Source organism: Medicago sativa, chromosome 2 (assembly GCF_051527215.1).
Source record: "Medicago sativa cultivar Bolivia chromosome 2, Bolivia_mono, whole genome shotgun sequence".
Classification (NCBI taxonomy): Eukaryota; Viridiplantae; Streptophyta; class Magnoliopsida; order Fabales; family Fabaceae; genus Medicago; species Medicago sativa.
This window is the reverse complement of record NC_140750.1, coordinates 57,180,392-57,192,566: the sequence shown is the minus strand read 5'-3', so window position 1 is coordinate 57,192,566 and position 12,175 is coordinate 57,180,392. Positions and strand designations below refer to the sequence as shown.

The following is a 12,175-nucleotide window of genomic DNA, read 5'->3' as shown; positions in this document are numbered from 1 at the left end:
TTTGACTTTTCTCTTTGAAGATCAGGGCATTCAGCAATGAAGTGTCCAGGCTTCTTACAGTTGAAGCATCCCTTCTGATCTTCTTTCTTTGAGCTTCTGGAGTTACCCCTTCTGGAGAGAAACTTTCTGTTCTTCTTGGCCAAATATTGAAGTCTGTTTGAGAGCATGGCCATTTCAGCAGCATCTGGTTCAGAATCTGAACTTGACTGTTCTTCCTCTTCAGATTCAACTACTTTGAGAGCTTTTGATGACTTGCCTTTGGATGGAAGAGCTATTGATTTACTCTTCTTAGTAGTCTCATGTTCATTAAGACTTAACTCATGAACTTTGAGAGAACTAACAAGATCTTCGACACTTAAAGTGTTTAAATCTTTAGCTTCCTCAATGGCAGTCACTTTTGGTCTCCATCTTGCAGGTAAGCTTCTGAGTATCTTGCTTACATGATCAGAAGCAACATAGCTCTTCTTTAGAATCTGTAGCCCAGAAACTAGGGTTTGAAACCTTGAGTACATCTCCTCAATAGTTTCATCATCTTTCATCTTGAATAACTCATACTGATGTACAAGCAGAAGAGCCTTTGCTTCTTTGACCTTCTTGCTCCCTTCATAATTTGAACAGAGAGAAGCAAACATAGCTTTAGCAGTGGATTTGTCACTCATTTTCATGTACTCTGCTTTGGGTATGGCAGTGACAAGAGCTCCTCTGATAATATGATGCTTCTTGTAGAGTTTCCTCAGTTCTGGAGTATGTTTCTTTCTATCCACAGCAGCTCCTTCTTCATCAAGGACTAAATTACCAACACCATCTTCCAGAATATCCCATAATTCTTCATCTAGGCTCATGATGTAACTGTAAAAGTTGGTCTTCCACCAAGAGAACTCTTCAGCATCTCCATTGAACTTTGGAACTTTTCCAACGCTGGTTTTCTTACTATCACTATAATCATGTGAGACATTCTTATAGCTAGTATCACTAGGACCAGTAGGAGGAGGAGTAGACATGTTTTTCTCAGATCTTTGACTGTTGCACGGTTAAGTGTTACACAACAGACCAAGGCTCTAGATACCAATTGAAGGTGAGAAAAAACACAAGAAGGGGGGTTGAATTGTGTTTTGAAAAATTCTTCGTTTCTCCTAAAAACTGAACACACTGATCAGAAGCTAAGTGAGACAGCTTCTGAAGTGATAATCAGAATCTAAATGCAGCGGAATAAAACAGAGAGAGAGAAGAAGAACGACACAAAGCAATTATACTGGTTCCTTCCACAATCCGGAAGTAGTCCAGTCCCCCTTGCACTTCCAAGGAGATTTCACTATGAGTAATATCTGATTACAAATGCTCAAGCACACAAGCAAGAGACTTCCAATGCTCAAGCACACAAGCAAGAGACTTCCTTTGCTCAAGAACACAATCAAGAGACTTCCTGCTCAAGCACAACTGCAAGAGACTTCCTAACTAAACAAAATTACACAGAAAATTGTTTAAGGTTGAACACTTGATATACAATCAGAGGTGCTCACAATACAAATCAGATACAGACTCAATGAACTTAAGAATTTCTAAGATATGACTTTGAGACACAGAAATTCTAAGTGAATGCAGAACAATTTCAGCAGAGATTTGGCACTTGTAAAAATGTTATGAGTCTTTCGTTCAGCGTTCATGCATTACCAAATCTCTAGGTCTTCACTCCTTTATATAGAGGTGTGAAAGAGACGTTGTGAAATTGCCAGGACACCAAAGAGTCGTTGTTGAAGCTTGATCTTTCACCAATGATCTTTTGCCTGATTTGGTTGTTGTCCTATGAAGAACCAATTTGAAATCCATTCCTTATCCAAAGGAACATCTATGCAGGCGAAGCTGTATTCTGGAGCTGTTTTCTTGTCTTGTAGCGTGGACACAAAACAGAGTAGTGGAGAAGGTGGTTGTACAGTTCGTACAATAGTACAATGTCAACGCTTTCGTCCAAATTGTAAGCACATGCCTTCAAACGCCTTTGAAATGACCGTTGCAAAACTTCACTAATCCTTTGTTTGTGTTTTCGAATCCAATGGACAGCTTTTGCATTGATAATTCTTCAATTCTTGAATCTTTTGCAAATCCAGTTGAGATTCAGCTTCTGGTGAAATAGCTTCTGATGAGGCAGCTTCTGATGATGCAGCTTCTGATGATGTGGCTTCTGGACCTCCTGTCTTCAGAAGCACTATTCTTCAGGAGCGCTATCCTTACTTCAGAAGCGACTTAACTTCAGGAGCGCTTTTTCTCTTCAGTAACAAGTTGCCTTCAGGAGCGTCCAAGCTTCAAATTTTTGTTGTTTCCTTTGCTCTTTATTTGCTCATTCAGAACCAATGATGATGTAACTTTATAATTATGATCATGTACACTTGAACAAATATTAGCTAGTCCAATTTACAATTTTTAATACCTTGTTATCATCAAAACTCTTTAAGGTTCATTGTTAAACACATTTTGTTCCAACAGCATCTTGACCTTCACTGTCCTGTCTTATACGTTTACAATACAAGTAAGGGTTCAGAGCAGAGGGAAATCCTCTCCAATCATGCTCTGTTTTAACTCGACGGACAAGCATGTGATCCTCACTGTAAAATTCATGTGCATGCATGCTATTTTGAGTTTATCCTACTTTTCTGCAATAAAATCATTAGAGAAAGCCAGCTAGTATTAGAGCCTACATTGCTACACGGTGTAAAAGTGTTTACATATGATCAGGATCGGCTTAATAACCTTGAAACATTGTGAATATGTAAAAACAAAACATGCGTGAGTTAACTCACGCAGCGTGACTTAAGTCACGCATGTGTAAAAACTAAGTCACGTCTTTTTTACACTTGAGCTACTTAACTAGCGCAGGGGCATTTTAGGCATGGCTGCAGGGCGCGAGTGTTTGTGCTGGATGAAGAGCAGAATTCTTTTAATAGCTCTAGTTGTTGTGTGCTTTGGTTTTATTTAAATAAACAAATTTTGCTAAATAGAACACATCAACTTAAATGTTGAAGTTCTTTAAAAAAAAAACTTTTGAAGTTTGAGTGGGCTATGATATCTGCTAAGGGCCAAAATTGAGAGAGAGTCAAAAATTGTCACCAAATAATTATACAAATATATAATCTCTCTTAGAACCATGAGAGCCAAGTGTAAGCATAGTATATCCACTCTTCATCATGTTCTCAATCCAATATCCAAATTGTTACTGCTCTGATATTGACGCCTATTTAGTGGCAGGGCAAAGGGTGACAACCATATTGGTCTGCCAAATTTTACCAATACAACCTACTATATGGGAAAAGATTCATGAACAGCCAAGGCCAACAATATAGACCTCAGGAGAAATTCTAAAAAATTGAAAAACAAAACAGATAGGTAAAATATGAAATATATAAATATGTGAAAACACTAAAGTTTTTCCTAGTAGGTGAGATTGGCTACATAAATTAATTGATGATGTCATAAAGTTCTTCCATTTATTAGGTTTACAGATAAACCATTAACTTTTACATGTCGCTTAATAGTTTGTCCTATAGTTTCATTTACCTCCCTTGTTGATGCTTTTACATGTATCCTCCAACATGGACAAACCACCTATGACAAGACTAACATCTCTTCCACAGTAGAGTTCCTCTAAATTTCTATCTAATTTTGTATATTTAATCTTATTTTGTGTCGTGTAACCACTGATTCATTAGAAAATTCTTTCCCTTGTACAAAATCATTCATGTCAGTGTCACCACATCTTTTACGTGTGATCAATAAGCATATTTAGAACCAACATGAAAAAATAAATGCTCAAATTTGACCCTTAGTTATCAGAAAATATTTTGTATTTCCACCTTTTGTTCTCACATCATAACTAAGAGCAGTCACTTAAAAACAGTTTAATCAGAATAGAAATTGTCCAGAATTTCTCCTGTAACACCAAATCAACTCATTCATCTAGCAAACAAACTACACTAACATATTAGCATCCAAAATAAGATCTCACTTTAGAATAAAAAGCAAAAGTGTAGAACATTATAATTATTGAGAATATCATATAGTAGATATTTAAACATATTCATGATTTGTAGGCAATGTGTGTAAGAGAAATGCTAGGAACACTATCTTTTGAGCACTCTCTCTAGCACTCACTCTTTTATTGGGTGAAATCAATGTGGGACCTACACTTTGGAAATGGAACCCACATAAAGTGGTGGGACATACATTGATTTTACCCAATAAAAGAGTAAGTGCTAGAGAGAACTCAAAAGAGAGTGTTGCTAGCATTCGTCATGTGTGTAATATCAAACATTGGAGTCTTTCACCACCAAAAAAAAAACATTGGAGTCTTTCATCAACAATTAGGATCTCTTACTTCTAATATGAATTGCCCCACGTTGGATGAATTAAATCCATTATTAACTTCAGTGATAGCTGAAAAGTGTATTTTCTCTTCAAAAAAGAAATTGATAAGTGTATTTTTTTTATTTTATACATGTTTATTTAAACTATAGAAATGGAAAAAAATCAGTTTTGAAATAATTTTAGAGTTCTCTGATAATAATTTATTTCTACCTTCATGTTTTTTTATCACATCCTGAAGATTCTTTCTAGAGAATTTGTTTTTTTTTTATCCCATCATGAAAATTATTTGTTTCTACCTTCAGACCACTTAAATCCAAATTCTTTGGTAGAGAAATGGTATTGCACATTTTCTTAATAGTTTTCAGAAGGTCACAGACAATTTATGCAGAATTCCTCAGATGTATATAAGTGCGATGCCAAATAGTTTATCATCATTAAAGATCTTGATGAATGTAACGATTGATGAAATTTACTGAAATCAATATTTAATTTCCTTTCTTGTTCATTACAATTCTAAAATGCGCCACATATTACTATAAGAATGAAAAGACATTTATCAAAAGACAAACTATTTACAGAAAATCAATGAGAGCAAGGAGATGTCACACGGTAAAAAAAATGGTCCAATGAAAAAGGTCCAATGACAGACCACTTAAATCCAAGATGAAAAAGGTCCAATGACAGACCACTTAAATCCAAAATGTTTGTAGAGAAATCGTAGCAATACACTATTATGAAATGAAATTTATGTGAGTCTTACGACTTTGAAGGTTTCCTACCAATGAACAAGACTATATGAATTTCACTCAATAATGGTGTGTTAGAGTGTATTACTATGATTGCACATTTTCTTAATTGTTTTCAGAAGGTCACACAGACAATTTATGCAGAATTCCTCAGATGTATATAAGTGTGATGCCATATAGTTTATCATCATCAAAGATCTTAATGAATGTAACGATTGATGAAATTTACTGAAATCAATATTTAATTTCCTTTCTTGTTCATTACAATTCTAAAATGCGCTGCATATTACTATAAGAATGAAAAGACATTTATCAAAAGACAAAAACTATTTACAGAAAATCAATGAGAGCAGGGAGACATCACACAGTAAAAAAAAATGGCATTAAGCAACAACCTTTCACTAACTTGAATCATTAGTTTTCCTTTGACATCTGTATATATAAATTCATGTGAAAAGAGAATCGCTACCTGATCCTTGACCAAAATTGCACACGTCGTGTGACTTTTGCTCAAACTCCAAATACAGGACCCGGCAGGCCACATAGTCAAGGCAAGCATCGCCAATTTAAGAAAGATTGAAGCAGTACCTTGACCTAAACTATTGCCATGAAGCGCTCTGTCCACTTGGCATGGCTCGAGCTTCGGCTAAAGAGACAGCCATAGCCAGCATCATCTGCTCCTCAAAACTCTCAGGAACAATAGGTTCTGTGGCAGTTTGAAAGCTTCCATCATTGTCATTAGACTGTGACATAGATGACAGTTCACCACGATCTTCTGCTTCAACAGAGTTTGCATAGCTAGTTGCCGTTTCAGCTACCTGTGATTCATGATCTATGCTCCATTGATCATGACACCTAGTTGTTGCCATAGTATCATCTGGTGGCCCCTCATCCAGGTTTTCTGTGGGTGAATAACTAACCATATCTCTACCAATCCGGTTATAAAACCTTCTGGAACCCGGTAGCATGTTGAATGATGTATTTTCATTATTGGAGCTTACAGATGATTCTCCAGACATTTGCTGACGCTCAGCAAGAGCTGCAATGGCACAAGCAAGACCCCCTGATGGGGATGGGGATGAGGATGTCCCTGCCTGTTGACCCATGGGAGACGAAGCATAGCGATCATCAGCTACGTAGTGGCCAGAAGTAGCATCAGCGAAAGATAAATTTTTCTGCCTGCCATTCTCCTGTAATTTTAATACATATATATTGAGTCAATCACAATGATCAAATAAACAAGATTATACAAGCCACATAGTAGTGTTAATGGACTCAGGTTTGCCAAATCTTTTACATGGCAGCATATCCACCACTGAATTTCATAATATGAACATAATTTATAGTTTTACCTTATGCTTTACAGTTGCGGATATTCTGCAATGTACAAGTTCTTAATGAACCAAGTATAAATTAACATTTTTTTAGGAAAAGGGAAATATATGGTTTGGATGGAAGGGTCGTTTTTCCACAATATAAATGTCACCCAAAATGATGGGCATTTGCTTTTGACTTTGGAGTGCTATTGCAACCTACTAGATGCGAGCTTGTATGCAAACTTACTGTATAAAATTATGCATCAATTATCTTTTTGAGCTAATTATATCTAGAAACTAGATGTATTTTATAGTAATTATTATTGTTCTTTTGTAATGATAGGGTCAGTCAAAAGCTGAGAGGTATAGTCATCACGAACATAATTAGACATCACATCACATGGACACAAAAACACAACAAGCCAAAATATAAGTGTCTCACACAGCATGGACATAAATAATGAAAAGTTATGTAATTCCGATAGTTTATAAAAGTATTAAGTAGTCAGTAACACCTAGAAATGCACAAGCAATAAAGAAATTTAAATGAAGAGGGTTTTTCTTTGTTGTTGTTCGAAAGTTAATATATATATATATATATACACACACACACACACACACACATATATACATATACACACACAAAAGTAGTGTACCAAGCTCAATTATGGATTATTATATATTTGTTTCATCCAAAAATCACTTTCCAGAAGTAAAAAATAGTATTAATGAGGTTCAACAAGACAAGAACAAATATTGCACTCCCTGTGAAGAATTTGCTTCTTTTTTGTAAATGTCTTCAGAGATCTTGAGAAAAATAAACTGAAACTGAATAATTTCAAAATAGATCGACAATTGGCACCGAACAATAGATTATCTAGCATATTGTTATTCATTAATAGATACTGAAACAAGTTGTGAACCGCTATATTGCAAGGGAGTGGTGAACTTCAATTTTAATAATGTAATCAAATCAATGATAGCTCACAGTAAGTATATTCGAATATATTTCTTCACCTGAATCGAAAGCCAGATTGCTTCCATGACCATTATGTCCTCAAGATCAACATCAAATTCATCATCTCTGCAGTTTCAACATTTAGCAAAAAATATCAGGTATGCCCAGAAAGTATAATTTCAAAAATGGTATATATAAAAGACCCATGCACACCAATTTACTGCTTATTTAGCAAGACATCAACATAAATGAACAAACAAAATTGATGTTGTGTGTATATAACCATCACAAGATAGAGAAAAGAGTTTTCTCTTAGGCTAGATTTTTGAAAATATATATGTGGAGTAACAATGAAGGCTTCAACTTGGATGTCATTAGTAAATGGAGATGCAATAAGAGACTGCCATTTATATATATATTATATATATTAGAATCAGACTATAAGATATGCACATTGTAGCAAACAAGCCAGTTTAAAAATGGTTTATGGATAGTGATAGCACAGCTAAAACATAGTAGCGGTACCATAATCCTTAAATAGTTGTCTCATTCTACTTCTCGGTTTAAATTACACATTTTGAAACATTGAACAAACCCGTAAAACATTCTAAATCAAGTACTGATACAAAAGAACGAATCATGGATTTGCCACATATCAGTATCTCAAATCCTCCTTTTAAAAAGCTAATCGCTTTTAATGTTCGTCAGTCTGTGTGACTCATCATTTCTCGCATGCCTAATCATATCCATCCATACAATCAAAACATCAGGAGCAGCATTGGTTCAAGGTGAGCGACTGAATCAAAATGAAAATGAATATCCATGAATATTTCCTTTAGTTGTGATTTAAAAATCAAAGGCTTAGCTGGACCAAAATGAATGCACCATAGCTGGACCAAATTACCTGAAGTCAGCATCTTCCAGGGAGATTTTCAGTACATAATTTTAATTCAATAGACTCATGCAATACCAAGTGTTACATTCATTTATGATTTGAATTCAGCTTACATATAGACTTGAGCATTCAAATAATTAAATTTAGACAATTTATGAGTATAATACTCCTTGTAACCTTATTGGTTGAAAGAATTTCCAAAGCATTAGCACAAAATCATAGATGGTTAACTTATATATATTCACACTAGATCAAATATCCATAAGTTGGTACAAAAACAATGGACGCAGAAACGCTAAGAGACATAATAGGATAATGTTGCGGGATTGGTAAAGAAAAGAAGTGAACGCTATCATACCTATTGGCCCTAGTAGCAGGAGGTGGTCTAACCATCGGTGTGGCACACGAGTCTTGAGAAGAGACGATTTCATCGTGTTCAATGGCAGATGTTGAAGATTCAGCCACTACAGAAATTTAAACAAAACAATTTATGCAACTAGAATTTGTCACGTAGACACATTACACATACAGAAAAAATCTGGAACTACGTTTAATCAAAATAAAAATACCTGCATTTGAACTGTATTCAACATCTGCAACAGCCACATTCACATTTGAAGAGCTTACTTCTAGTCTTTTATGCATTCTTTCCTCTTCATCCTGAAGTTCCTGCTGCCGCATCCTAATTTTTGCCTCAATAACACGCTGCTCCTCCTGAATATTTATGAGTATGCATGCGAGACTTTATTCACTATAAATTGTTTTTTTAGAAATTGCATTCAAAAAGACAATAATCATAGAAGATAACAACTTACAATCTGTTCCATCCCCTTCTCTTCTTTTGATTTTACACCACGATACTCCACAGCATAATTCGCCGTTTTACAGAAGGGACATCTAATGCTGTTAAGGCAAACATTTATCTTAATACTAAATCTACAAGAAGGTTGCTAAACAATCAATTTGAAGTTACGTCCTCGCATTGAAGACAGACAACTAGTAACAGGATACTGTGTAGGCCGAGTTGAATTCGGAACTTTCATCTGCAAAAAGCACTCTGATAAAAGGAAATTAATCAGGTTGAATAGAAATGCTGATGACAGAATATGCATACAACCAGTGAAGATAACCAATCATTACCTGTACAAATGCTCTTTGTGCAACATCTTGATCGGTTTAGACTTGGATAATACTAAATTCATGGGAAAAAAAACAAAGCACAATGGAATAGTTTGATTAGAAAAGGGGTAAGCGAAATTCACATTTTGGAAAAGATTTAAAAGAAACAAAAACTAAAAAACAGTCCATATGCTTAGGACCCGTTTGGATTGACTTATTTTTGAGCTTACGAAAAATAGTTTATGCCAATAAATAAGCTTTTACGTTGATTCATAAGTTCTCACTAACAAAAATTGTATTTTCATAAGCCATTTTTTCATAAACTACCTTAACAAGCTAATGAATAATGCATAAAAGTTTATTTATTTGCATAAGTTGTTATGCATAAGCTAAAAAATAAGGCAATCCAAACGGGACCTTAGTGTTCCTTCTATTCTGATCAGCATGTTTATGTAAAAGTGTTCAAGGTTACATTCTCCATTAGTTTGGTTCGAAGAAAAAATAAATTAAACCCCAAAACTGATCACAGGTCAAATGTAGATTGAAATATGTGCGCCAAGTTGAATCGAGTTATTTAAAAAATTTACTGTAACTGAATAGCTATTGGAGATATGTAATGGAAATCATACCAGAAAGCAAATCGGGCACTCTTCACGATCTACGGCAGTTTCTTCATCTCCGGGATAGCAAGGTGCAAGCTTTGATTCTAGGATTAGCTTCCTCAGCTTCTTCTGATCGACGTCTTTATGATTATACAACCCTTGTGGCCGTGTATATTTTTCATCTACCACTTGTCTCCTCCTCCCGAGTTTATTACCCATCAAACAAAATTCAGTTTTTCCCGTTTGCCGATTATGTTTTGAATTCTTCAACAAGATAATACGGTACAACAACAACAACAACAACAACAACGAAAGTAACAAACTATAACATTATCTATAAAAATCGGTCACTTTTCTATACCACCAAAGCACACTGTTACAAAATAAAATTGTATTATCAAATAATCAACAAGCCTAATCCCCCCATATATAATACAATCAAAAGACTATTTCTTGTAAATATATTGACATTGTTGCAGACACACATTCCAAAAGCCCTGCAGACAAAATCACCTTGAAGTAAACAAGAGGTAAACAAAATTCCAAAGAAAACCTAAAAGTACACACTTTGCAAATTGCAATAGAATCACTCAAAATATCAAACTTTCTACAAATTCATCACCAAAACCACTGTTTCGACAACACTCAACAAAACAAAAAACCCCAAAAAAAATCCCAATTCAGAAAACAAGCGAGTAATTTCAATGCAGCAATTATTTACAAATCACATAGAAGAAGTAAGCAAACATAATTCAAAAGAAAACCCAAAATTACAGACTTTACCAATTGCAATAAAATCACTCAAAGCTTCAAACTTTCTACGAATTCATCACCAAAATCACTGCTTACACATCACTCAACAAACCAAAAAACCAAATTCACAAAACTATCTTATAATTTCAATGCAGCAAAGTTTTTCAAAAATTCAACTAAATTCCTTAACAATTTGAAAATCACTTAAAGTCTCAAACTTTATCCAAATTCCCACAATTCATCACCAAATTCACTATTTCCACAACACTCACCTAAGCCAAAAAAAAAAAAAAAAAACCCAAATTCACAAAACAATCTCCTAATTTCAATGCAGCAAAATTTATCAAAAATTAAACTAAACCCATTAACAATTCGATACAAAACAACAAAATCACCTTCAAATCAAAGTGAAATCAACAAAACCACGAAGAAGTAAGAACCCTAATCACAGCTATAAGAAACTCAAATTGATGAAACACACAACAACAATGACGTAATAATAAAAACAATCAGAAAAACAAAAACAGTACCAATTGTTGTTCGGTTCCAAAGTTGAGAGTGTTGAAGAAAAAAAAAAGTAAAGCTTTTGAAGATGTTTGAGAAGTTGAAAAGATTAGAACAGTGAGCGAAAAACACGTAAATAGAAGGAACGAAGAAAAAGGAAGAAAAGACAAGGAACTTGGGAATCGGAAAACGAACCTGAATTGGGTTTGCAGAAGAGAGAGAAAGAGAGAGAGAGGGTTTTGTAGAGAGAGAGGATTGCGGAGAGAGAGAGAGAGAGAGAGAGAGAGAGAAGAAAGGAAGGAGTAATAGAGGAGAAAAGAATGATTCCATTTTTCCATTTACCTCACTACTCTACTCACCTGCTTTCACGCGCTTTTCTATTAAGTGTTTTTCACCCGCCATTTGCTTTTTTGAATTTTTTTTTTCAGATAAACTTTAATCTGCTAAAAGATAAGTATTACTCACTTCGGCATTATTATAAACAAATTTTGACTTTTTAGATTCATTCAATAAATGATGTATGTGGTTAGACCACATACATCATTTATTGAATGAATCTAAAAAGTCAAAATTTGTTTATAATAGTGACCGGAGGGAGTAGATAGAACATCTCTAGACATAACAATAAAACATAAGACAAAATTTTTGTCATATAAATTTTTTTTTGTCTAACATGATGTTTGATGAATAAAAGGTTAACTTAATGATGTTTGGTAAACTTACTTTAGATAAATTTATTTATGTTGCATCCCATATTTTCAAGAAAAAAAATATGTATGGGAGAGTGCAGCACTACAACAAGGTAGTAAAAGGAATTCTTTCGTTCACGTGAGCTCAGTTGGTATGAATAATGCATGTGTTTGGTTCAAGTTATATTTGTAGATTCTCAAGAATAAAATCATAAAAATGCATATGCCTACGTTTGT

The 12,175-nt window shown here is 34.5% G+C and overlaps 1 protein-coding gene across 2 annotated transcripts; it reads right to left on the bottom strand.

Moving 5' to 3' along the window:
- Positions 1-5,326: 5,326 nt before the first annotated feature.
- LOC146949220 (E3 ubiquitin-protein ligase DA2L-like) lies at positions 5,327-11,556 on the bottom strand. Of its 2 annotated transcripts, none has more exons than XM_085745312.1 (9): positions 11,276-11,556; positions 10,020-10,489; positions 9,412-9,463; positions 9,283-9,328; positions 9,087-9,168; positions 8,841-8,985; positions 8,630-8,735; positions 7,436-7,502; positions 5,327-6,292 (listed from the first exon to the last, which is right to left on the bottom strand). In XM_085745312.1, exons 2-9 carry the CDS (start codon positions 10,209-10,211, stop codon positions 5,702-5,704), a joined length of 1,281 nt encoding a protein of 426 aa, XP_085601438.1. In that variant the 5' UTR covers positions 10,212-10,489; positions 11,276-11,556; the 3' UTR covers positions 5,327-5,701. The 2 variants fall into 2 exon arrangements, with proteins under 2 accessions (XP_085601438.1, XP_085601437.1); XM_085745311.1 differs by having other exon boundaries at positions 11,445-11,556.
- Positions 11,557-12,175: the final 619 nt, after the last annotated feature.